Source organism: Mya arenaria, chromosome 13 (genome assembly GCF_026914265.1).
Source record: "Mya arenaria isolate MELC-2E11 chromosome 13, ASM2691426v1".
NCBI lineage: Eukaryota > Metazoa > Mollusca > Bivalvia > Myida > Myidae > Mya > Mya arenaria.
This window is the reverse complement of record NC_069134.1, coordinates 17741233-17768102: the sequence shown is the minus strand read 5'-3', so window position 1 is coordinate 17768102 and position 26870 is coordinate 17741233. Positions and strand designations below refer to the sequence as shown.

General features: G+C 35.3%; 3 protein-coding genes across 4 annotated transcripts in view; 1 reads left to right on the top strand and 2 right to left on the bottom strand.

The window, feature by feature from the left end:
• Positions 1 to 2718: 2718 nt before the first annotated feature.
• LOC128214445 (uncharacterized) lies at positions 2719 to 7628 on the bottom strand. The gene is made up of 6 exons (XM_052920920.1): positions 7121 to 7628; positions 6293 to 6456; positions 5837 to 6013; positions 5029 to 5381; positions 4246 to 4439; positions 2719 to 3810 (listed from the first exon to the last, which is right to left on the bottom strand). Exons 1-6 carry the CDS (start codon positions 7321 to 7323, stop codon positions 3630 to 3632), a joined length of 1272 nt encoding a protein of 423 aa, XP_052776880.1. The 5' UTR covers positions 7324 to 7628; the 3' UTR covers positions 2719 to 3629.
• A 43-nt stretch (positions 7629 to 7671) lies between these two features.
• Positions 7672 to 21986, top strand: LOC128214444 (WD repeat-containing protein 36-like). The gene is made up of 20 exons (XM_052920919.1): positions 7672 to 7964; positions 10531 to 10558; positions 11045 to 11145; positions 11597 to 11714; positions 11972 to 12159; positions 13280 to 13412; positions 13525 to 13700; positions 14003 to 14123; positions 14661 to 14810; positions 15394 to 15554; positions 16167 to 16281; positions 16662 to 16827; positions 17173 to 17281; positions 17592 to 17671; positions 19457 to 19665; positions 20078 to 20226; positions 20376 to 20492; positions 20809 to 20890; positions 21048 to 21235; positions 21578 to 21986. Exons 1-20 carry the CDS (start codon positions 7821 to 7823, stop codon positions 21725 to 21727), a joined length of 2685 nt encoding a protein of 894 aa, XP_052776879.1. The 5' UTR covers positions 7672 to 7820; the 3' UTR covers positions 21728 to 21986.
• Positions 21987 to 23739: 1753 nt separating this feature from the next.
• LOC128213844 (rapamycin-insensitive companion of mTOR-like) overlaps positions 23740 to 26870 on the bottom strand; it is a 31497-nt gene continuing 28366 nt past the window's right edge. For both annotated transcript variants that reach the window (XM_052919904.1, XM_052919905.1), the window contains exon 34: positions 23740 to 26626. In XM_052919904.1, coding sequence (XP_052775864.1) covers positions 26519 to 26626 — 108 coding nt within the window. In that variant the 3' untranslated portion in view covers positions 23740 to 26518. The remainder of the gene's footprint in view (positions 26627 to 26870) is intronic.

Genomic DNA, 26870 nt, shown 5'->3' with positions numbered 1-26870 from the left:
AAGCATTAACACACTATCTAGATTCATATAACTACAAACTGGAAAATTTGAAAAATGCAAAGATAAAACTCTATGAAATATGTCGTCCGTCGTATCAGTTTGCACAATTTGCGAAAACGTTTCACAAATTAATCATAACGTATGCGATATAAAATGTATACCTGGTCCTAGTACCTATACGTGGATGGGATTATGAGCAATGACTTTGATCATGCTTGCAAAATATTTGTTTCAATTATACCCTTTTGTAAAAAAATCAAGGCATTATGGGTCTATCCGTCCATAGGTTTTCTTATTCAATTGACTATAAAATTACGATGTAAATCTATTAAGAATTACTATAGCATAGGGAGAGAACAAGCATGTTTAAGGCAGTTTCTATGTTAGATTCTGAAAATGCAAAATTCTCAAAAACACAGCTGTATATATCGAAAATATATATTGAAAAAAACAACAACATATGTTCAAGTATAGATAACTAGTGAGTTAACAGTCTACGTGCAATCGTATGTTAAAAGATTTCCATGTAAAAAGATTTCCATGCATAAAAAATGGTATCCAAAACAGCACTAAGACCGACATAGCTATACCCTATAAACACTTCTAATGTTTCGTTTTTGCCTATTAGTTGGGTTGAGAATGTGATTAAGGTTAGTCATGTATGTAATAATAATAGGATGATAGTGCATTTACAGTATTTTTTTAAAAAGAGTATCATAGTGTGCATGGCTGTGTTATTGAATTATGTTGACATAATAGTTAAGGCACACTATATCACATAAAAATCTGCGATCTATTTTTTTATCAGCCGTCTTATATGACTGGTTCCATGGATTTTCGCAAAAATCGGCTCGTTCCAAGACAAAAAATAAAGAGTTATAATGGTCAATCTGTGAGATTGCAGCTTTAAATGCACAATAAATGTTTAAAAAAGGAAAGTAACTGAAATATGTTAAAATGGAAATATAGCTTTAACATGCATATTTCAAGAAGCATAACTTTATGACCATTTTTTGTTCCAAAGTTGCCTCCATAAAGTGTTTGAGGAAATTAATTTATAATTAAAATGGTTATTGGAAATTGATATACATGTATTGATGAATGGAATATATGTTTCACTTGTGTACATTAAACAACCATTACTCTGTGGCCTACTGTTCGTAAATTTCCTCCCTGGACATAAAATGAAGCAAATGAATTTATTTTAATAAGAATTTGAAATAAGTTTGGATGAAATTGAATGACTTTAATGTATCAGTACATGGCAATGTGATATTGTGTGTTTGGTACAAAAACAATAACTCCTGGTTCTAGTTTTACCAAATTGCCGCCTTAGATATGAAAAGAATGTGATTTTCAAGTGAACAGTAAAATTGAATGATTGTTTAATGGTAATATTGACTGTGCACGAAACATAACTATCCATTTGATTCCAAATTGCCCCTCTTGACAAACAGGTTTGTTTGATGAAAATTATGATCGCAAAATGTATTTGTACCCATTTGAAGAAAAATAATTCTGTGATCCATATTTCAAACCGTTAACTTCCTTGACATTTATCATTTGTTAGCAAAAAACCCACAACATATATCAATATTAGATCGCTATCAACAGATTGAAAAGCTTGTATGAAGTGCAATAACTTAACTTCTTTGAAATATACCTTTAAGCATGCCTCCGGGTTGAAAATCAAACCTGTTCGGTTAATATTCACAAATGTTTACTTTATATAAGAAATTTGTATATAATTAAATAAAAGTTTATCCGAGAACAGGATTGTCGTTTACCGTCTTCGTGACCTAGTGGTAAGGCGTCCGCCTACGGACCGGGCGGTCGTGGGTTCGATCCCTGGCCGCGTCATACCGAAAAACGTTAAAAGTTGGTACAAGTAGCGCCCTTGCCAGGCGCTTGGCATTTAAAAGGTAGTGTCTAATAGAAAAGTGGAGTACTGAGTACTGGTTCATCCCAGGAAAGCTGTATCCCGCGTATCGGTGCTTTACACCGAGCCAAGAGGCCTGTTCCCAAAGAACTAGGGTATCGCACCCGGATCTCTTGTATCTCATTCTGTTTCTTCAAGTCTTCCAATGTCTGGATTTGACTGCGAATTGCTGTCACTTCCATCTCATGTCACATTTAAACACAATTTAAGTCGTGATGGCGTCACGGCGGGGTCAAGCCATAATGCAGTCAGTGGGCGCGGGCAGACCTTGATAAACTCAAATAAACATGGTAGTCGATTTTAGAGCAACATTTTTAATACATGGACCATCCTCGCAGTCACAAGAGTTGAATTTTAGCATGCCTCAAATCCCTGTCAAATGTGTTATTTATCCAAGCTGAAAATATTGTTGAGTCAAAAGGCGTGTGGATAAGGTTTTTTGTATGAACGATTGCCTGGTATTCCTCTACCATAGTGTCGCTCATATCATGCACCAAACATCAAGCTATGCCGCACACCAGTGCTTATTTGTCTGCCTATGAGATTTTATTGAAATTAAACTTTAAACTTATTCCTGTCTGAAACCACACAGGCCTGTACGCATTTAGCACAACATCTTGCCTAGAAGTCCTCTACAATGAATATTTAAATAATGGCTTCATAATCAGAGATGGGCCCCATCATGGTGGACGATTCAGACTTTTAATGATAAGAATAATGGTTTCCCTGTAGGATACAATGTAAATAATGAATACAAAAATGTTTAATCACTCATTTTATTCATGAACGTGTTATAAAATCGCATACAATGTGTATATCTATATATTTATATATACATATATATCATATGCATTTAAAATATATCACAGTGAAAAGTATGACCACAGAAGACAAGAAGGATAAGGAGAACAATGGTAAACACATGGACAAAACCAGTACTCTACAATGTAACCAAGATCTTGATAAAAGGCACAAGAATAAAGGCCAAATTTACTATAAACGAGAGACACTGAGTAACAAGGCAACACAAATTACACGATTATCAAAATATTGCCATTGGTAAATACAAAAGAACATAAAAATTCACAATTGTAATATTAAGTTACATGTAAATTAAAATATCACATGATTGATATTTTTACCTAATATCCTTTGTAATAAAGAGATGGTGAATTCACTCATATCTTTTATAACTTTTAATACAGAAGTATGTGGGCTCCCTTTACAGATGTCTATATTTGCAAGGCCTTAAACCTTTTAAATCAAGTTTAGCACTGTTTCCTTGGATGCAGCATTAAATGAAAGCATCACCACTCTTTGTCTGTTTAACATTCTGATGAGCATATCAATTAGTTACAAAATCTTAGGATTTTATTTCTAACATGGTAAATGTTAATTAAGATTGTCTGTGTTATGTACAGTGTACATTAAAATGTACAGAGGAGGTAAAATATAGCAGCCTGTGTCATGATTTAAGCATATTAATATTGATTTACAAACATGTGCATGATTTAATTGTTAAAACATTTGTGTAAAATAACCTGTGTACATGTAGTCCAATCAAGCACATCTAAGTTTTGGACGAATTTAAACAAGCAATTGATTGTTTACATGAAATAAATCTCCAACTCCTTCTCTATTTTCCTGAGTTTGTTTCCCTGCTTTCCCTATCAAGCTAACACAGCTTTGTTTATTCCCTGAGTTTGTTGTATAGGTCCATCCTGCGTTTCCTGTCACTCTCCCAAATAGCAATATCCTCCGGCTCATAGATGTTGTGCATCACCTCACGCATAAACATATCACAGTCACCAAACACACGACACCCTCGACGCCTCTTCCCAGTGAACTGCTTATCTAGAGGGGTCTCCTGCCTGCAAATATATGGAAGACTATTTAGCAGCTATTCAGATGTCACAAATTTTGCATTTTGGTTGGATAACAAATACTCAAGTATTGTCTGCACAATTTATAAACCTATTATTTTATGGTGTAAAAAGGGTTGAGCTTTAGAGTTACGGAGCCAACTATCGAAATTGACAGCCGGAAATTGACCTATACATTATGCCTATAAACACTGTCACGGTATTTCATCATGATTGGGTAAAAATCGATTCAAAAATTGTCTAAAATGATTAGCTGATACAGTCAATGCTGACGCTTACGCAAGAGGTAGTACTTATATCATGTCACCTTTTCAGGCGACACAAGATCTTTATTTCATGAAATTTGGAAATGTTGAGACGTCACAAACTGTCCATAATACAAGACATCAATTCAATGATCTTTTAACAGCAAAGTAAAGTAACCTGTTACAGATGATGAGTTTATCCCTGGATGTCATGTTCTTAACAAGGTCACAAGCAGGGGTCACCATCAGGGTTGTGCCCAGACACAGCATCACGTCACATGAAGCACACATCTCCTCTGCCTCCCCTAAGATCTCCACCTCCAGATTGTCACGGAAGTTGATTATTGTGTCCCTGAGGTTACCTCTACAGCCCTAGGAGCAGCAAAAGGTGGATTATAAGTTTGTAGTGCTTTGTTCATAAGATTTGCATTTTGTATATTTGACTTTTAGGTGGACTGGTTCCGGAAGTGTTGATTATTGTGTACCTAAGGAGTCTGTAAAAGCCCTGGGAGCTCGCAAAATGTGGGGTATGAGCTGTTTGACAATTTGTATATATTACTTTTAGGATGACTTGGTTCCAGAATAGTTGATTATTATGTCCCTGAGGAGTCCGCAACAGCCCTAAGGGCAGAAACATGTAGAATACGAATCAAATGAGGTAAACATCTTTTCCACCTACAACAATATTAGTATTGAGTCACTTTACAAATAGGATTATACTGTTTTTAAAAAATGCAATCTTAAATGTTCATGAGATATACTTAGATTGGATTAAAAACTTAAAAAATACATTCAGACAGTAAATGACAATTGATAGACCACAGTTATGGTACCCTGTAATAATTATTTTGAGTATCATGCAATCTGACATCATGAAATGTTTTATTATGAATTTAAGATGACATCTAAAGCATATTATATAAATATTTTGAAAACATAACTGCCCAAAATGTTTACCTACTTTAACATCACACTTTCTCCCAGTCCTATGGCTAAGACCACAGAGCTCACATTGTGCAGCGTATTTCCTCTTCTTTGCCTTGGTCTCACCATAATCCTCCAACTCCTCATAGTACTGGCTGGACTCATCATCGAGTACATAGGAACACCTTTCATACTTTTTCCCACACTTTTCACAGTACTCTATGAACACATTTCCATGCAGCTCTGCAATGCCGTCAACTGGTATTCCAGACAGTCTGTGAAGACCGTCGCCATTTTGACTGACTATAAACTTAAGGAAGCCATCCTCACGCAGTTTATTAAGAGCCTCGTGGGTGTAGGTTGGACGCAACTTCTCATAAGGAACACCATCTGGGAGTAGGAAATGATGATAATTAAACATGCTTATTAAACGCTTTCCAGTTGATTATAGCGATTTATTTGTTAATTATATCTTGATATTTCACACTTTCAGCGAAAATATCAATTTGACAGTTTAATATAGGCTGTTCTCCATTCAAAATTAAATGTCAGGCCATACAGGGCTGCAACAAAATACAAACATCATAATATTATTATGCATCACTTTCCAACAAATACATGAGATGATGGGACTGCCAATACATAATATTTTATAAGGTTTACATATGCACTAAATCCATTAACAGTCATTGATAAAAATGAAAAACTATTTTGATCACATTAAACATGCATGTATAAATAAAAGTAATAATATGTGTATGACTGACAGTCATTGTGCAAATCCAAGCAATTAATAATGACCGCAGGAAATATTCCAATAATAATTGAGATAATCTAAATTGTACCATCAGATGTTTCATTCTGTTTTTCAGATTTTGGTTCCAATGCCTCCTGTGTTCTACTCTTCTTCTTTGCTGGTTCTTCAGATGTGGTTGCCCTGGCAACAGCCTGGTCTTCCTCTGTCCATTTACCAGCCTTGCCTCTGTAATCACCAATGCCAGCTGATGTTGATATCCCAGCTCCTATTTGTACAGAATTATAAAATATATGATAAAACTTCTTCCTGCATTATATTTTTTTCTTATCTTTAATGCCACAACAAAACCTATTGGAACAAAACTTTAAGTTTGACCTAATTTCAAAATAAAGTTGTCCATCATAATTCTTTGCTTATAAAAATATTATTATTCATGGAAACCAGCCAGTAATGGGGTACATGCCAGACAAAATAAATTCACATGTATGCTTTAAATGTCTACAATTAGATAAAATAATGTACATGCAAGTATGTGAATAATTACCTGTAAATGCCACAAGGTGCTTAGCAGATTTGATCCACTGTGCTGCCTGCCTGGCCTCATCTTTGATTAATGTTTCACTGTCAAACTGCTCTTCTGATTCGGATGCAATTTTAACCATTTTCTTTTCATCACTGGTCATCACAGGCTGTGTTTTGTTCCTCTTCCTGAAAACAATAGTATAAGATTTCGGGCTTGTTCATCCAAAAGTCTAATTTCGATGACTGTGATACATTGAGTATTTAGATGTATTACTACCATCGACAAAATAATGTTTGTACAATAATGAACATGCCTTTATATTTATATTATTATTATTATTATTTTTATAGACAGATATATATTATATCAGTCGTTGAAATTAGCACAAGCCCGCAAGCCCTGCACTGGTAAAATGTCTTTCAGGCTTAGTAGCTCAAATTCTGAATTTTATATAGCAGGGCATGTTAAAAAATTTGATGCCAAGCAAGAGTATAATAATTCGGGCTTGTTGATCCAAAAGTCTAATTTCGATGACTGTTATATTATAAATTTCAGTGCACTTTGGGTTCAAATTTAGTGTCAGAGTGTATCTCCTGTTTTTAAACTGGCTTTATTCTCGTAGTAACAAAATCTCTCTACCAAAAACCTCATCTCTAATAATATTCATGTTAGACTAAATAGCAAAGGAAGTGAACTGTTTGCATTCCATGGTACATGTGCCTGTAATAAACAAGCTAAAAAATTTATAAAATAATCTTTTAGTAAAGTTTATGAAACAGTATTCCCATTTAAGCAGTGATTCATTTAAAGAATAATAGTCTTGTAATTTCATTTCTAATATACAATTACCGCATAAGAATGAGAATTTCTTCCCAACACTTTTTATGAAATTCAGCTTCACCATTGAGTTTCCATTTCACAAGCATTTTCTGCTTCATTTCTGAGAACTTATTTGCTTCAGGCAATACTGTCTTTACTTCTATACGGCTATCCAAATTTCCATCAGGTATTTTACAAGACTTCAAACAACACTTTTTACAAAAGCCATCCATGTTTCCTCTTCCAAAATGTCCAATATAATAACAATTAACCAAAATCAGATGATTATTACAATAAGTACTATTCTGTCGTTGTTAGTTGGTGTATGTATTATTTATCCGAAAGATGTTATTTATCCGAAATATTGCATGTCACAACATTCTGAAGCCAATTGTCTACATCTTAATTTTATCTTTAATCATCATGTTTTAGAATGTTAAGAAACAAGTCTAAACAGCTCAATGATTTAAAAATGTTTTAATCATGTATTTCACTTAAAAAACCGTTTGTTTGTGACTTGTTGTGACATAAGCGTCTGTATTAGCAGGAGCTTGCAATCTTAGTCAAACAAAACGCTTGACACTTCCGGTTAATATTTCACACGTGTTGTTCGACAAACTGTTGTTTACTTCCAGATATATTGAAATCCTTACTTCAAACTGGCTTTAAAATGAGCGAAAACGGTCTTGCTAACATTCCTTAACCGTAATTGTTTATACTGAACGCCGAGATGTCAGAAGCAAGTAAAATATTTGCAGGTTACAGAGCACTTGGTTTTGTCAGCAGTGGAGTACCACTGGCAGTTAGGTATCATCAAAAACACAAGGAGAATTATGTAGTGACAGCCGTTGGAAAGGCATTCCATACATATAATGTAAGTTGTTGAATGTAAACATCAAAAGTCATACTTCTAGCTTCTACCTAGCTACAAAAATGAGCTATCAGAGATACTATTTTTTATTATTTTGACATTTCTTATATATCCCTGTAGCGCTACAACTCTCTACCATTTAAGACCAGGCGAAAGAAAACATACTTATATTATGCATCGATGTTGAATGATAATGACAAAATTGTTCAATATATACCTGACAGTGATATTATCTAGATTGAATTTGTCACTAGGCCTAAAAAAAAAAAATGGTGTGGTTCGGGTCACCGACCCTACCTGGAAAATATCGCCAACCCTACTGTTTTTTTGGAGCGACCTGCGAAAAAACACACACTCCAGAACGTCAGGAGTTTAAGCTCATAACAACCAAGATTAGTTTCGAAGATGTAGAGATAATGTTTTTGTTCGAGCCGGGATCTGCATCCGAGATTGACATGTCAACATCCGACAAGGGGCCATGGACCTGTTTGTATGAAGAACAACTGTACGATATTCCTGTCGTATAATTTATCGGGAAATTCTCGGACTTTTCGCTCTTCAGAGTAAGGTATATACAATGGGACAAAATGTCTGTGGATAAGAGGATAAGTTTTCCCACACATAAGATTGAATGCCGGTCTAATTTTAATATACCCCACCACCACTGCAGGACAAGGCATGACCCTTTTCACTAGTCATGTTGTCAGATGCAATCATAAAAAAATAGTTTAAATAAAACAGCAGCAGGGCAAACATACTACTAGTATCTATATAGAAAGGAATTATAAAATACTGGGAGTAGTTCTGACATAGGCTAGTGCCTGACAAAATGTGACTTTCTTTTAAACTGGGACTGAAACCTGGGTCTGTTGCCATTTGTACAGTTTATAAATTATTCCTAACTTTACTTCTTGGAGAATGGCAGAGAAATGTTTTTGAGATGCTGAAGCAGGTCAGTATTGTCACATTTAATTATCAATATGTTTTGCTTTCGAAAGGTGTGTGACGAATGGCAACAAAACTAGCAATGACACGCCACCTAACTGCAGCGATGCTCAGCAATGTCCTTATATAACTGAAATTCTGCTGAAAAAGGACAAAAACAAAGCAAACCTGTACCAAACTAAAAAAAATAAAAAAATAAAAATCCCGACCTACCCTACCTATTCTTGGGGACCATGTTACCCGAACCACACAATTTATTTTTTTAGGCCTTAGAGTCGTTATTTCCACATAAATATATTCTGGGTCACAAATACCCTTTTTGTACACAACCTGTCAGATTTGTCTAAGATTTACAGATATAGGGATACTTAATAAACAATCAACACAATCGAAAGTGTTTTATGATATATCTGAACATTTTTTTGGCATAATGACATAAATAAATATGTGTTTAATAGTAGGCAATAATATTTTAAAAATTAGAAATTTGAATTTATATCTGAGATAATTCCAAAATTGTGGTCGCGAGGATTCTCTGCGCAAGGACCATCTGCTACTTTTTGCAGGGATAGTGGACGTCACGAGTCTGCCGTAGTAAAAAATCGTCAAAAGACTCGTTGACGGCCACTTAGGTGGACTAAGCTTCTACACAGCTAGTGCAAATATTGATCTTTTCAGCCTTTGTAATACAAATGTCAATTAAAATTTGTATTACTAAGAAAAATTGGTTGATTTAAGTCTAACAGTCTAGGACCTAAAGTCATCACAGTCGATTACATTTACAGAAAGCTCATCGTGATTTGTCAGTGTATGTTGCTTAGCTTCTCTTTTTTAAATTGGCCTTTTTCATTATTTTTTTTGTTATCCACCTAAATGGCTATCAACGAGTCTTTTGACATTTTTTTTTACTATTGCAGACTTGAGACAAAGATTCATAAAAAATGTCAATGCAAAAATATCCCTTATTGCTCATTATTGTATCTTCTTTTTTTGGTCCTAATGCTGGACATGAGCTTTGACTAGTAAAACATTTGATATATTTATAGCAGGGGTTGGCCTGACTAATTTCAGATTAAGTGGTAAATGTTAAAACAGTTGCACACATCTCAGTCAATGTTAAAATTGTTCTTTTAATGTTTTTGTTTACAATACATGCATATACTTAAGGAGAAGAAAATGTCATGATTGTTATGAACCAGTGCTATGACTGTTTGAGCTTCTACTGTTTGCTTAAGGAATATGTAGTGTTCCTAAACTTTCTATATCCTTGATACAGCTTTTGGTGAACGTTAAAAGATTGACTGCTGGCTAAATTAAGGACATTTTGGATGTAATGTTATGTCAGATAATGTGAATTTTTGAGTTTATATTTTCATTTGTGAGATTGTACATGTTGTATGTTGTAGTATCACATAATATCTGTATAGTGTAGTAAGAACTCATAATCGAAGATGTTAAATAAATTTAATCTGAAACATAATGGTATGTGTATGTGATTGGTCAAGTCATGTCAAGCTGAACAATCATATTGACCTTATGGCTATCACTAGTTGATAAAAAATAAATTGACTCAGTGTTTGGTTGGAGTTGAATATCTGTGAAGTATGTATTTTCTATTTTACAGTGTTCAAAGCTCGGTATTGTAAGCGTCAGTAAGTGTGTTTTTATATATTGTTGTATAATATCACATTAATATGTATTCTGAACATTTGAAATACCTTACCATTAATAACAAAAATATAATTCATAAACTCCTAAATATGTATCAATGTACTATTACTAGGGAAAGTAACATGTTCATGGTACCATATATCTAGCTTCAAAGGGATACTAGTTAGTGCATTTTATTTGCTTTTACCTAGAAGCGCAGTCAAAAACTTATGGTGCCATACACCCTCAGTGTGAATATTCATCCTTCAATGAGGGTATGCACACCTCAGTGTTGTATTCACCCCTTCAATGTGGGTATACATTCCTCGATGTGGGTATACAACCTTGAATGTGTGTAATAATATATACTCTTAAAAATGGGTATACACTCCTTAATGTTGGTTTGGAAGTTTAGAAATATGTCTCTGACAGTAATAGTTCCTTTATTTTACTTAGGATAAATTTCATTCTCACTTATTTTATACCAGGCGATAGCCACCCAGAGGAGATAAGTGTGCTTGGTGTAGATCGGGCCCTCACATTCACAGCTTGTAGAAATGTGGTGCGAGCCTTTACAAGGGGAAAACAGGTTTGATGATTATATACATTTGATGCGAAATATAATACCGGTGTTTTTGCTTGTTCAATCTTCTATTCTTTTACACAATATGTGGACTGCTCAAACTAAGTGTATCTGGTTGGAATCAGGAATCAGGATACTCTACATCATAACTCTTGTAATAGCTAGCTTATACCGAGGCAGCAATGTGCCACAATGGACTATTCAGACTATGCATCTGGTGCGAATAGGGATACTCGACTTTGTTACTGCTGTAAAAGCTAGCTAATAAATTATATGTGCCACTACAGATTGTATACCTGGTTATACATTATATATCATTTTGCTATGTATTTTAAGAATTTGTTTTCTAAATGTATTGGTTATTGTACACTGTACTTTTACAATCCTCTTTTTAAAAGTGAACAATGAATAAAAGTTATTGCCACAAACTCAAAGAAGTCATTAAATAACTTTCAAGGTAAAGTACACATACGAGGGTCACAAACATGATGTCCACTTGTTGCTACCCTTTGGTCAGCACCTGATCTCCGTGGACAGGGAAAGTACTGTTATCATCTGGGACATACAGTCACAAGGTACTAACATACAGTCACAAGGTACTAAGTTGCTAGTTACATGTGAATTTAATAATTACAGACATATTTTATAATGACTATAGTGTGTTTATTTCTCTGCATTTATTATGAAAGTTTAAGCAATACTATATGACTTTAGGTACGTGGCTATTTTCCCAGTTTTGCTATTTAAACTGTTTTTACTGTATATTTCATTGATATAATTTGGTTTGCTTCCAATATCTCCATTTTCCTCAACTCTTAATGTATACCTGCAGACCAGTACCTGGAGCTGCAATTCAATAATGGAAGCTTTGAAGTGACATCATTGTTGCACCCCAGTACGTACATGAACAAGGTGGTGCTAGGGAGCCGGCAAGGAGAACTGCAATTGTGGAATGTCAAGGCCAACAAGCTCGTATATACATTCCAGGGCTGGGGACAGCCTGTCACTGTACTTACACAGGTAACTTGTGTGTCACAGGCTCAAAAAATGTACATGTCCAATTTCAGTCAGATGGTCTACCATATATGGGCCAGGAATGGGGTATAGCTCTGCCTGGTCACTTGTCAGAGGCTATTTGTCAGAAGTGGTCAAAGTTATCGATTGGATTATATAACACTGTGCTTTTATTTATTGACAAAATATAATTTTTATTGGTCAAGCATCATTATAATTCAGGGCTTTTTCTATAGTACCCACATGTCTGACTATCGGACACATTCCCAAACCAAAATATAAGATATTTTTCCCAATCTTCAGAAAAAAATCCCAATCAAAAGTAAAAAAAAATAAAAAAATTATGAAAGTCTTTTTACATGTGTTACTGGTTCATTTTCAACATCCTAATAAATTATATGATGTAAAGTTTTTTTTGATAATTGAACTCAGAAATCATTGATGTTCATCACATTCAGAGATCAGTATGAAATATTATGATTTATTGCAATACATATTTACACCCTAAGGATTGATATTTCAGCCGTTTTAGGTCCTTTGAAAGGAAAAGAAACTAATATTTAATAATTTCCTTATTCGCAGGAGACTGAAAAGCTTGTTCATATGACCCTAGCCATTTTGCTGTTATAATTAGCATTTCTTAGCAGAATAAGTATTTAAAGAAAAACTTTTTAACAGAACACTTCCTTGTCACTGCTATTGGCCTTGACTGGATGTAAAGTTCCTGTAAACTTGTAAAAAACAGTTCCCAGTAACACTCCTCTGCAACACGGATGCGTGTCATTACTTGTAAAATTAATTTCACTTTTCTTTCTTCGGTTCATTAAAATTTTGGCCTTTTCGTAGGCCATTTTTATGTTTGTTTTGCTAAATGAAATAAGATACTTAAACACATTGAACTTAAAATATTTAGAGATCACCAAATTCTAAAATGCTGTAAAATCCTTTCTAAAAATAAAATATTTAAACCTGTTGTTTACATGTATATGTAGACACTTTCATATTCATAATCAAATTGCATCAGTTCTATTCTAAAAGATATTTGATTTATTATAGTTGATATTGGCCATTCACAACCTCAAGTAGGGATAATATGTCATGTTATTATAATGTATGTTATAATCAGGCCCCAGCTCTGGATGTGGTTGCTGTGGGGTTGGAGAATGGGCAGATAATCCTGCACAACCTCAAGGTGGATGAGACAATCACCAAGTTCCTGCAGGACTGGGGACCGGTCACTTCAATCTCATTCAGAACTGGTGAGAACAATGAAAATTAAATAGTTTTCTCTTTGAATAGGTCAATAAGACTTTGAACTTTGGAACAAAATATTATTCTTGTCATATAATCTTAATTGCCTTTATGTTTTAGATGGGCACCCGATAATGGCAACAGGAAGTGCAAGTGGTCACATTGCCCTATGGGACCTTGAAGAAAGAAAGCTACGCAGCCAGATGAGGGAGGCACACGCAGGTGCAGTTACGGGGATGCAGTGTCTCCCCTCCGAGCCACTCATGGTCACATCTGCAGCTGATAACACTCTGAAGGTGGGAGGGGCTGCTGTTCTTTCTGTATTGCTGCATTGATTGAGAAGTTCAAGCAAATATTTCCAAAGCAGACAATCAAAAAGGCTTTTAATATTATATTTTAAATAAACTTTAATGCAGGAAAAGTTTTATAGCCTTAATTTATTATTTACCACTGATGCCTTGATGTACACTTCTGTCAAAACTTAAAAGATAAATAGTCATGGAAACCGATCACTTTTACATATAAAACTACCTGGTAATATTACTGTTAAAGTAAATGTAAACTTATATTAGAATATTAATGTTATTCCCCCTTGCAGGTGTGGATATTTGACATGCCGGACGGAGGTGGTCGTCTGTTAAGGGAGAGATCAGGTCACTCTGCTCCAGTCAACAAGCTTCGTCATTATGGCAATGATGGCAGAAATATTCTGTCTGCAGGTTAGATGTTTTTATTTGTTTGGATTATGCCAAGTCCATGTGGGCTCGCCATACTGTTATATACTATGAATATTACATGGCAATAAACAAGATGTAGATGTTTAGTACACTTTTAAATAATAGAGACCACCTGATTATTATTTCCAAATATTTGTTTCAGTAAAATATAACAAATAACCGCAATATATATTGTATGTAGGGACAGTTAATATATAAATCATTCTGTTACAGTAATGGTGCTTTTGGTAAACCCTTTAGCTTTACAATTGCAACTGTTTATCTCATTCTTACCCTGTGCTTAGCAAAATAAACAAACAATTATTTAGGTATTTAACTAAATCTACACGTAATAATGTTCCCAAATATTGCTCAGAGCTTGTCCAGTGATGAGCAGGAATGGTAAGTGGTTCCAATTCGCATGCATTAAGCAGATTTTACCACTGTATTGTTGCTATAAAAGCTAAATGGGACTTGTTCATCATTAAAACATGACATAAGCCTTACCTTTAATATAACTGTTTTCAATTTGTTTTGAAGGCCAAGACAGTACTCTACGATCCTTCTCAACCATTCATGAGAGACACAACAAAAGTTTGGGCCGAGCCTCGTATCATAAAAGCCAGACAAAGAAGAAGACCCTGAAGTACGACCAACACAGAATGCCTTACATCGTCAACTTTGTGGCAGGTATGGTTGCTTGTTCTGGACACTTTTTGTGTTTGAATAAGGATCCTGGGGAAACGCTGCTGGTTAAAAGTGTTTCTTTTTATCCTTGTGCCTGATAGCAAAAAAGTTGACAAAAAAGATGTTCAATTCATGTGTAAAGTATTAACATTTGACTGTCATCTACTTTTGCTGCAATGTTGATAAATTCAGCCTCAATTATAATTTGTGCCTATATGTTGCATGCATGCATGCCATATTTATGGAAGACCTTTGCTCAGAAATTCAGGGGATTTTACCCTCAACTGCGGGAGTTTCATCATTCATCATTAATTGCTCCTGAGCTAACATTTTTTGAGTGTGTGATTTACTTTTAAAAGCATTTTATATAAATGGCATTTCTTTTTAACTGAACCTTAACCTTAACCATCATATGTTTGGAGCAACATTAACCCACTGAAAACAGTTACAATAATTCCTATCATGATTGTTGATATTTCATGAAAGGGCTAAGCTCACACAACTAAATACGTCCCATTATGATCTGCTAACATGTACGTCAATGATAAATCCATTTTGTTAACATTAATACCACCTTGTCCCACAGAGCCATCTCGTCAGAGTGACTGGGACAACATCCTGGCGTACCATCGCGGCCTTAATCTGGTGACGACCTGGAACTACCAGCGCTCCACCATGGGAGAACACAAGTTCCTTCATCAGAGGTTCACTGAGGATGCCGCAAATCACAGGAACACTGTGGCTCAGGTTTCTGTAGTCTCCTTTTTGCCATGTTTGCTCTTTCTAAACAACAGGTCTGTCCAAACAACAGGTCTGTCTAAACAACAGGTCTGTCCAAACAACAGATCTGTCTAAACAACAGGCCTGTCTAAACAACAGGTCTGTCTAAACATGTCTAAACAACAGATCTGTCTAAACAACAGGTCTGTCTAACTAACATGTCTGTCTAAACAAAAGGTCTGTCTAAACAACAGGTCGGTCTTAACAACAGGTCTGTCTAAACAGCAGATCGGTCTAAACAACAGGTTGGTCTAAACAACTGGTCGGTCTAAACAACAGGTCTGTCTAAACAACAGGTCAGTCTAAACAACAGGTCTGTCTAAACAACAGGTCAGTCTAAACAACAGGTCGGGTTTGTCTAAAGAACATGTCACAGTTTTACTTCAATGTAACTTGACAATAACTGATTTTACATTGACCCAGTAAAATTATGTTATAAAATTAAAAAAAACAACATATTTTTGTTTTGATATTGTTGGTTTCATTCATTAAACTATTTGTGGGTGAGATTTAGTATTGTTTGTCATTTCAGCAAATAAACATGTACAGTGATTAATGTCAGTGACTCTCCTATTCCAGTGTGTGGAGATAACATCATGTGGAAACTTTGGCCTGATTGGCTACAGCTCTGGCCACGTGGACGTGTACAACCTGCAATCCGGCCTGCAAAGGGGCAGCTATGGAGAGGACAGAGGTAGGGATGTAGTGTCCCATAGATTGTTTGTTTAAATCAATGTTGATAATTCAGTTAGCTATTTAACAGATTTGTTTTGTTTTATATCGAAGTTTCTTTTGAATATGTTATTGGGCAAAGTCCAAATGTCTGTAATTACCGGTAGTTGAACAGCCTATGGCCTGGAATAAAACTCTTTATTAAACAGTTTAGGGACGGTGGTACAGATTTAAAACTTGTATTTGAAAACAAAAATCAAAATAGATTTCTACTTCTTAATAACCATCAGCGTATTCCACCAAACTGTGCAGATAAAATACCATAAATTATATTCTGTGTTTTTCACAAAATTCCTTGACTAGGAGATCTGTCTAAAGAAGTCCATTTATTTACTATGACAGCCCACAGTAGCAGTGTACAGGGTGTGGTGGTTGATGGGCTAAACCAGGTTACCTTGACATCGGGGCGGGACGGGGATTTGAAGTTCTGGAGCTTTAAACAAAAAAAACTCCTCGAGACGGTGAAATTGGAGTCTCCTGTCTCCAGTATACTGCTTCATAGGGAGAGGTAGGGACTGCTGAAAATTTTCTGCTGTATGATGTAGACGTTATAGAATAAAAAAATGGTGTTGTTGTTTGATAGTGGGTTGTTTTTTAATGAAACATTATAAGAAAATATGAGTTGCAGGATATAACAATTGAAAGAGTGAAGTGAAATTTGAAAGTACCTGTGTATATTATGTTTATGTTGATATTCTCAATTGATTTCGTACATCATGAGAAGTTAAGAAAATACAAGACATTTTATGTTCTCCTATTAACATTTCTTTGCATGCATTAAGGTATTAAGTCCTATTGTTTTAAGGTTATGTAAAAAGTTGATTTCATTCTATCCTTCATTTTTTCTATTCAGTGCAATGCTGGCAGTTGCCCGTGATGATTTCCATGTGAACATTGTCGATGTAGACGGCCAGAAGGTGGTCAGGAAGTTTACTGGCCATGAAAACAGGATAACAGACATGGCAAGGACTTATGAACTTTGTACTGGCTTATAGCCAGCATTTTTGTCACATATCTGCTTCCATAAGGGTGCCTTTTGATATTGACATGTTTCCTTCATCAAAAAACTGGCAGGACATGAAATTGTAATTATGTATTTAGACATATAAGCATAAACCTGTTAATAAAAAAATGGTGTTCAATACAATGACCATTATTCAGCCATTATTGATAGGTTTTGTCCTGTTTTTAAATACATGATCTGATTTTGGTAAAAAAAATGTCAAATTTTTCAAGTGTAGAGAAATTAATCTTGCTATTACCTGTCACTAGGCATTCAGCAGTGATGCGCGGTGGTTGGTCACAGCAGCCATGGACTGTTCACTCCGAGTCTGGGACCTTCCGACTGGCAGGTGCTTGTTTTATATTACTCAGCATTGAAAATGAAGCCCATTGTTAAGTGCAGTAACACCTTTTTCTAGAATTAAATGTTATTTTTTCTATATGTCAAAGTCAATTATCATCATTCCAGCCACATATGATACAAGAAACGAACTGTTCTTGGATCTGGTTTAAGCTCTTTTTAAAAGAACTTAATTTTGCAAAAAAACACACATGCAAACAATATCAACTTATCCAGAATGCTTTATCTTCCAATGGCACCAAAGTGTTGACCTTCTTTACATCGAAATAGTTGATATGGAATTAAATGTTTTTTATAGGGATGGCAACGAGTACCAGAGTACTCGATCGAGTACTCGAGTACCAAATCACTACTCGAGTACTCGGAAAAAAATCAATTAAAAAAAAAATCACAAAATACACGATTTACAGACGAAGTAACAGATCTGGTTAGTTGCCAAAGAGGACAATTTACAGTCCCTCTAATCCCCGCTGTGTACACAATTGACCCTAATTTTAAATTAGTTGAGAGTTGCAAACTGTCAACAAAGGGTCCCTATTTCCAATAAGCACTGATGTCAATTAGCGAAGTTTTGATGAACTTTCACCTACACAATTCTATTGTTTACCAATTAGAGACCTTTCACCAAACAATGGACGCTACCGTTACGAGCATTGATTTCTTAATGGGCGTATTTGAACTATTTTTGCAATGATTATCACAATTGATTGGTTGATAGTTTAAATCAAGAATTATGAATATTAATGAGGTAAACAACAATAATACAGTACAAAGTATTTTGTTCATTATTTTTATGTATGCAATTGATATTCGTTCATTGTAATTCTGATTGATGTTCATTATGCATCTCGACTCTAGACGCTCAAATAAAACTCGGGTTTAACTTTCCAGCTATATTGTAGCTAATTTGCAGTGCATACTTATATATAAAATCATTAAAGTGAAATGAAAAAGACAAAATTAAAAGCATGAAACAGCATTTGTTTTCCTTTTATTTAATTTTCTGTTAAAGTACATAATGAAAGTCTTATTTAAAGATGAAAATGACCAATAATACGACCAACGCACAATATACGCCATGACGATACATGTATACACGATCTTGTCTTTCCCAAAAACGAATTCATTTTTTCCGAGTAATTGAGTACCCGAGTACTCGATCGAAAGATTGTCCGAGTACTCGAGTACCAATTTTACTACTCGTTGCCATCCCTAGTTTTTTACTATGTTAGCCCAAAATAGCCCAGAAATGACTTCCTTATAGTTTTATTACCGTTTTGGTTACATCAACTTGATGGACCCAGGGAATGGCTCTCAGCATGCACACCTATAAAACGTTTTATTTCATTAATCAGTGTCACTGCGAAATAAAATTATTGATAAAGTTTATGTATGGTCCACAAGGTAAACATATTCATTGGATTTAACAAATTAATATACTTGCAAAGGATAACATTAAGTAGTTATTTTAACTACTGGTAGCAATTATTTTCCAATTGTTTGACAGACTACTTGACATTACAATTTTTATTAATATTTAATTATGAAATTTAATCATGAAGTTACAGCCTAATTTGGTTGGCATGCTTGAAGTAAAATAAAGTGTGATGATTGTATTCTCAGAAAAGTATGAATTCCAAAAAAAATTATAGCTAAATACTGTTTAGTTGGGCAATAGTTCTTTTCAGCTTGTGTCCAGTTATGAGCTCACTTTCCAAGCATAAAGAGTTGAATTTTCTTCAATTAACAGAATTGAGTTTATCTCCCTTGGCAGGTTGATAGACTGTTTCCTGGTGGACAGTGCAGTGACCTCCCTGACCTTGTCCCCAACCTCTGACTTCCTGGTTACCTCGCACTTGGACGACTGTGGGGTCTACCTCTGGTCCAACAAGACTCTCTTCTCACATGTCGCCCTCAAAGCCCTGCCCGAGAACTATGAACCCCAGCTGGTGGACCTGCCTTCCACTGGCAGGCAAACACCAGGTAGGATCTTGGAACCTTGGAACAAATTGTACCTTCAACAGATATGGCTACTAGGCAAATGAGATATTTGCTGACATATATTGCAGTTGATTACAACAAGTGATTAAATCAGTTAAACATTTCTTTTTTAAATATTTGAACAGAAATGAATTCTAAGTTTGTCCATGTTTGCCAATTAATGAAGGAAATGTTATGAAATTCATAGTCAATTTTAGCTGTTAATACAAAATAAATCTGAAAATCAAAATGTTTATCAAACAGTTTTAATAGAAAGAAGAAATACACTGGACACTTAATAAGGAACTAAAAGAACCTAAATGGTTATTTACGGATAATTGATATTTGGTGATATTCAAATGAATTGCAAAGATGGATAAACTTTAGCCACTTACATGTACATTTAATTTCCCAGGAGAGTCCGACCAGGATGCGGACGGGGCTGAGGAAGAGTTTGTGAGGTCAGAGTTCAAGTCCCCGGAACAGATCAGCAGTGAACTTGTCACACTGTCCCTACTGCCAAACTCACGATGGCAGAATCTCCTACATCTGGATATTGTTAAGGTCAGAATCACTGTTACTGGTATACCGGTACTATTAACTTGCAAATTTTAATGTCGGATTGGATAGTTCTGAGAAAAGCCCACTGGTGTATCTAGATACTGTGTACATGCACTGATGTTGATAATGTGTATGTTTTTGGTGCTTTACAGCAAAGGAACAGACCTAAGCAGCCACCGAAGGCCCCTAAAGCAGCTCCATTTTTCCTGCCCACTGTGGCGGGGCTTGAACCCAAGTTTGCCCTTCCAGAGAACCAAACGTCAGGCAAGGTATGTGGCTAGTTGATTGCTTAAATTACTTATAATGCCTTTTCAGATAAACACATTTCTGATCAGTTCGATTAGGGATGCAGACGAATGGCAAACTTTATATACTTTGATGTCAAGGCCGGTGCCTTAAATCCTTGATTGGCATGATAAATTTAAAAGTACAGAAGTACTCACCTCGGACAAAATTGGTGTTCGGCCTAGCAAAATGGCTTCTTACGTCTGTAAGAGGACACTTTTGAAGAAAAACTTGTACTGTATCTAATATATTGCCTGTTTCTTGTGAACTGCAAACACCTATATAGTCTGCTATTTTCAGACCAGTAAGGTAGCTGCAGGCAGTCTGATGCCCCTGTGTACCCTGGGTAAACTACTGCTGGAGGCCGCCAACACACACAACTGTGAGTGAAGTTTTAATGATATATATTTCCATAATGATTTGTGTCAGATCTTTTGTATCAGATATTTATTCTTCTTTTGAAAGCTAAGCACATCACAGTATTTAAAAAAATAAAAAATACTCAAGGATGACATCTTCAATGGTTTGTTTAACTTCAGACACTCCTGTCCTGGACTACATTAAATCATTAAGCCCATCAGCAGTGGATGTTGAAATTCGCTCCCTGGATCCTGACATGGGCGGCTCGCTGGATGTACTGCGGGCATTCATACAGTTTGCCAAGGCCACACTTGAGACCAACAGGAACTTCGAGATAATACAGGCTTACTTGGGACTTTTCTTGAAGGTAGGGACATGAAAGAAAGGTTGAAATGTGATTGCAGCTACAAGGGAAGCCTTGTTAAATGACAAATAGATAAAAAACAAGTCAGATACTCACAAGGCAGTATACATATATAATAAAAATCAGTTTTAATAATTGGTCTATCAAGGAATGAGGTAACTTCTTTAAATGGTAATTGACTGTCCTCAAACCTTATTCACGCTTTCAGTCAACATCTGTTATTTTGTGAGATTAACAAAATTACACAGTCATCTTCAGTGTAACAATTATTCACATTTTTCTGCAGTCCTTGAATATCTGTTAAATCTTCACACATACCAAACTCATTATTTCCCTTTTTCCCAGGTGCATGGGGATGAGTTGTCCAGCCAGAAGGACCTGGTTCCTGACCTGGAGGCCTTGGCAGGAATACAGGCCACGTCGTGGAGTTCTGTGCAGGACTCACTTAACCAAACACTGTGTCTCGTCAACTACCTACGAACTGCTGTACTGTGAACGGAATGGGGAGACATTTTAAATACTGGACAGTGCTTGCATGCTCTGCTTACTAACAGGGCAGGACATTGTAGCAATCGTGAGAAATTATTAAGTATTTTGGCATGACATTGTTGAGCCAGAATTGTCACATGTGTTCAATGATGGAATTTTCTCTTGAATGAAAGGAGTACAGAATGTTTTGTAATTGATTGATTTGTATAAATATTACACTTCAATACACATACATTCAGTGTTATAGAATAAATAATGAAAATTACTTAGTCTTGTGTTTTCCTGATTCCATAAATGTCCTAGTAATCACACATGCCCTAGTAGACACGCCAGGGGTCTTTTGTGAGTCTTATTTTCCGATTCTGTGACATGCACAAGGCTAACTTTTACTCTTAAACTCCAAAATGTTCAATTTGATCTGATAAAAAGCTTCAAATCTGCGCCATTATAGAGTACCTGCTCAGGCTACTTATGTCATGCATATATGGTAAAGCCTTACCCAATGACAGGAGTAGACGATAGAAGTCATGTGATAATGAATTTGTCATGTGGTGAGTTCCAGGCAGCATAAAAGGTGACAACTAAACAAAGTTGTTTTATGTGCCACCGATCTAAGTAATTGCGGGATAAATTAGAGTCAGTTTGATATTTAAATGAAATAAAAAGTTCAAAATTTGAAGGTTCTCTGCAATTTTCTCCACAAAATACGTGATTGTTACATTAAATTCATGTTTTTTGTCTTGAACTTGCAACATTTTCTGCCTCTGACAACAAACAAGCATCCCTCATTTCTGCCAAAAGTTGTTTATTTATATATTGAAGACACATACTCAGGGGACCAATTGATTGATTTACACCCCAGAGTGCCACTTTGCTGATTAGTTATTCAGAGACTTTCGACTCCGCCTACCATCTAGATGATGGGTAATTGTGACAAGTGTAATCAGTATTTCATTTTTTTACTCTATGCCTGACTCTTCATTGAATATAGCGGATTTTAAAGTTTGCTGTATGAGGCAAATAAGTTCTTGCTTAGTGCGCAGGATTCACAAAAAGACGCATGCCTGGTGCATTTAATAGGACATTTATAGTATGCCATGTGTTGAGGTGTTCTTAGGCCTAGAAAGCCTTACTTGCAGTAAGAAGAACATGAATGTTAAACATGCTTACAAAAGTGCATCTGTATTTTGGGGGTATTGAACTTGCATTACCCAACCCTCAACTAGATAGGTCAAGGTCATACTTCAGAGGTCAAAACTTGAAACTGGGTCAACCTATCAGCTATTGTTACAAACTCATTGAAGCTGAAATATCTTATGTAAACCATAAAATAACAATTGTTTGATCGGATTAAAATATGTTTCGTAGAAAGAAACTATGGAAGCATTATGTGGACACCCAGAGGTTTACTTCATAAAGTAGTGAAATATCACCTCAAACAACCGCTGCCATGCTTTACAGGCGACACAACAAAGAGGTTAGATGTATTTCCCCACACACACTGCACTCCTCCCTAGGACCATGAAACTTCAGTAGTGAGTTGAACATGACCAGAAGATGACCCCTGTTTTTTAGCTTGACTGGCCAAATGGGTTGAGGCAGTGTCTGTGCGTCTGTAAACAATTGATATCAAACTTATATAGTTGTTAGATGTCCATGAGAGCTCGGTTCTTGTCTTAAATCAGCCAGATCTGCCAATGCATGACTGAATTACGGCCCTTGAAATGCTGCTGTATTTCATAGGTAGATGACTCCTATTGTTTCCAAGTCAGTTGGCATAAAACCTTAGGACAGTGAACTTTGGACCATGCTTCTTTACTCATAGCTAGTACTAGACCAATAGATTATGCTAATTTGTTTCATCGTCACCAAAGATCACAGTCACGTGGGCATAATGTATACAAACACCTCGTTTAATATGTCTATCTTCCATTTCAGATGTGTCTGTCAGTCTGATTGACAGATAGAGACAGTTTGATATATGAACAACAATGTATAGGAAGATATGACAAAATATGAATATTTTTTCATTTATTTCATTTATAGTCTTTTTGCACACTTGTATTATAAGATGGATATACTGTTTATAATAAATAATTAAAACAAATGATATTAGCTACAACAATAAATGGAGTTGAAAACTGGTTAAATGACACAACCAAAAACACCATGTAAACAATAGACACAACTCTATATTGGTGAGTGAACTTGGCGTCAACAATATTCTATTGTACTTAAAAGTCATGGTCAGACATTAACTCTGAATTTATAAACATACATGTAGCTCATTTGGTTTTGCTTTTAACCCAGTATGTGCTTTTAGAAACTCGATACATTTAGAATCTGTTTATTGCACGACTAATAACACTGACCAAAGAAAATGCAAAAATCAATTAAATACAATGTATATATAATGTGTGTTGGCTCCATGGTCTAATGGTAACACACTTGACTGTTAATCCAGGGGTTGCAGGTTTGATTCTCCGTCGCAACAATATAAATAATACTAATAGTCTTCCAGGAGGGACCTTAAATGGGGGTCCAGTGTGACAGTGCTACAGGCTGGTGCACATTAAATAACTAGGGTAGCTCCAACCAGGGTTACATTCTGTCTGTACACTATGCTCCAAAAACGTAAAATGACTAACAATCTTATCGGAGTAATCGCCAAACTGGCGTTGCCCGAGTGCGAATATAAATAAGCTTACACACCACCTATATTTAATATATAATGTTAATCATCTAACCAGTGGTTTAAGTAATTGTTTCCACTTCCATGTGTCCATTTGAATCAAAATGGTTCATCAGCACTGATGTGATCAGTCTATTGAATTACAGGAACGTAACAAAACTGCCCGATTAATCTACCAATAATAAAAGATAACGTAAACAAATATGATTTTCAGGAATAATCATTGATTACTTTAGACAGCTTTAATTCACAAGGGATTTTTTAGGGTCTTTGTGTTTAGACCAATTCTGTGAGTTAATCTTTCACCTTGACATGGACATATGGATTGCTTCCATATTATATCATTTATCCCTCCCTAAATATAGCAAATCTACAGTTTGACTTAGGCTATGACAGAGAATGATGTATGCATATCAAGTGTAGGACCTTATCAATCCTAGGAGATAGACAGACAAAAAATTAACCATCTTTTTGAACATTTATGGGTTATCGTGACAAAGATTCGCTTGAGGTAAGGAAGTTTAAGACAATAGCATTTAAAGTTGAGGTGGACAGCTTGTGTGGATCAATGTTAAAGTGAATCTACGTAGGTTCAAGTCAGGTTTTTGTAGTCTGCAACCAAAAGTGGTGAATAAAAGCATTTTGTTCCAACATCTACAAAGTGAAATAAAGAACCAAGTTAAAGGAAAACACACTCACAGTAGAGTCTGAAGGGGGCATAATGACTTCATGGGAGTATTCATTCAATACCACTTGCCGGGTGAAATTATCCACAAGAAAATGGCATTTTCATCATTTTATCTGCAATCTTTTGCTGCAGACTTAATAAACTTAACTTGAACCTTTGCAGATTCACTTAACCCACTGATAGTTAACCTTTTAAGTTAAAACTCATCAGCACTGGACGGACACAAGCATGTCTTTTTATCATGTTGTTATTACAATAGGCCTTCCCTTAAGCATAAAATTTTAATCAATTCAAAGAGTTAAAAAGAAGTGTATAAAAATATTATTCTATCAGTTTCATCCCGATCCAATTAACATACATATATATATATACAAATCATATAGTTAACAATGGTTATAAATATGTAAAATAGAACAAAATTACCTGGTAACGGTTTTCGTACAACAGACTTTGGAATAAATCTTTAACATTCAAAACAACAAAACATTACAATCGCTTAACAAGCAACAAATTGTACCCTAGATCAGGATAAATATACATCAATGTACAATATACCATGAATCTCAACAATTTAATAAATAAGTCAACAATTCTTGAGTATATAATTACAAAAATACATCTTTCAGTAACCATTCATCACAAAGGAGTCCACTTGCAAGTGTAAACATTAACTACAATGATAAAGCTTGGATATGTTTATGAGAAATAATGACCACATTCTTGGTGTACAGACTGCATACAGGTAGTTTCTTCATCTCAAGATAAAAGCAGCAATACAGACAAACGCATTTAATGTCCATCTTTAACATAATTAAAACAGTGGACTGTATGGGATGACTCACATTGAAAATTAATTGCATATACAGTAACACATACATAAGTGATTTGCAAATAAGCTCAAGCCCTCAAGCCCTACACTGGTTAAATGAGTGTAAGGCTTGAACAAATTTTTGATTTCATATACAGGGCTTGGTATGACTTTTGATGCCAAGCAGTTATGTAAGAATTTGGACGTGTTTATCCAAAATTCTGATTTTAATCACCATGTACATATGTATATTAATTTGTGTATAAGCAAACTGTTCGATTAATCTTGATAATCTGAACACCATTGCCACTGCATAATAATAGATTTCCTAGACAGGAATTACCTGTATCGTATGTATCATGTTTACAATCCTGTTACAACGTTATAATCTGGACACAATATTAATTGGCACAATGACTGTGGTCTTAAAACCAAAAGGAATACATAAGAATTTGGAGGAAGTGATACAACTTGGTTACCAACATCACATAAGCCCTGGCTGGAATTTGAAACCAAGCCAATGCTAACCAGACTGGCATATACAAAGTTCATTAGGCCAATCATATAAACCTGGTAAATTCGACAAGTCTCGCATTTTGTAAGTCGGTGTCAACTGAAGTCATCGAAACCATCGAACTGTTCTGGGAGGGTGTTGTCGACGACAGATTTTTCTGCTGTATCATCTATACCCAGAATGTCACACGCCTCATCCAACAACTGGGTGAAAGAAGAAGAGGTGTGAGAAATATTTTCTGCTGATTTACTTTACATGTATCTTGATAATGATTTAAGATTAAAGATCAGAAATGCATTGAATGAAGAAGAATAAAATTAATACTACCGGTATCATCAGCAATATGAAAATCATCCTTTATCAGCATGTTGTGAATTTTTTACAGCAGCAGGCAGCTGTCCAATTTGATCGAAATTTGATCATTGGTTATTTTTTTTATAAATACTG

What these genes read in the sequence shown, in the direction of transcription:
- LOC128214445 (XM_052920920.1), bottom strand. Translation starts at nt 7,323, where the DNA reads ATGGATGGCTTTTGTAAAAAGTGTTGTTTGAAGTCTTGTAAAATACCT. An exon ending in ACAGAATGAAACATCTGATG is followed by an intron (nt 5,382 to 5,836) that starts GTACAATTTAGA and finishes TCCTACTCCCAG; the next exon opens with ATGGTGTTCCTTATGAGAAG. An exon ending in AAACTCATCATCTGTAACAG is followed by an intron (nt 3,811 to 4,245) that starts GTTACTTTACTT and finishes ATATATTTGCAG; the next exon opens with GCAGGAGACCCCTCTAGATA.
- LOC128214444 (XM_052920919.1), top strand. Translation starts at nt 7,821, where the DNA reads ATGTCAGAAGCAAGTAAAATATTTGCAGGTTACAGAGCACTTGGTTTT. An exon ending in CACTGGCAGGCAAACACCAG is followed by an intron (nt 19,666 to 20,077) that starts GTAGGATCTTGG and finishes TTAATTTCCCAG; the next exon opens with GAGAGTCCGACCAGGATGCG. An exon ending in AGAACCAAACGTCAGGCAAG is followed by an intron (nt 20,493 to 20,808) that starts GTATGTGGCTAG and finishes TGCTATTTTCAG; the next exon opens with ACCAGTAAGGTAGCTGCAGG.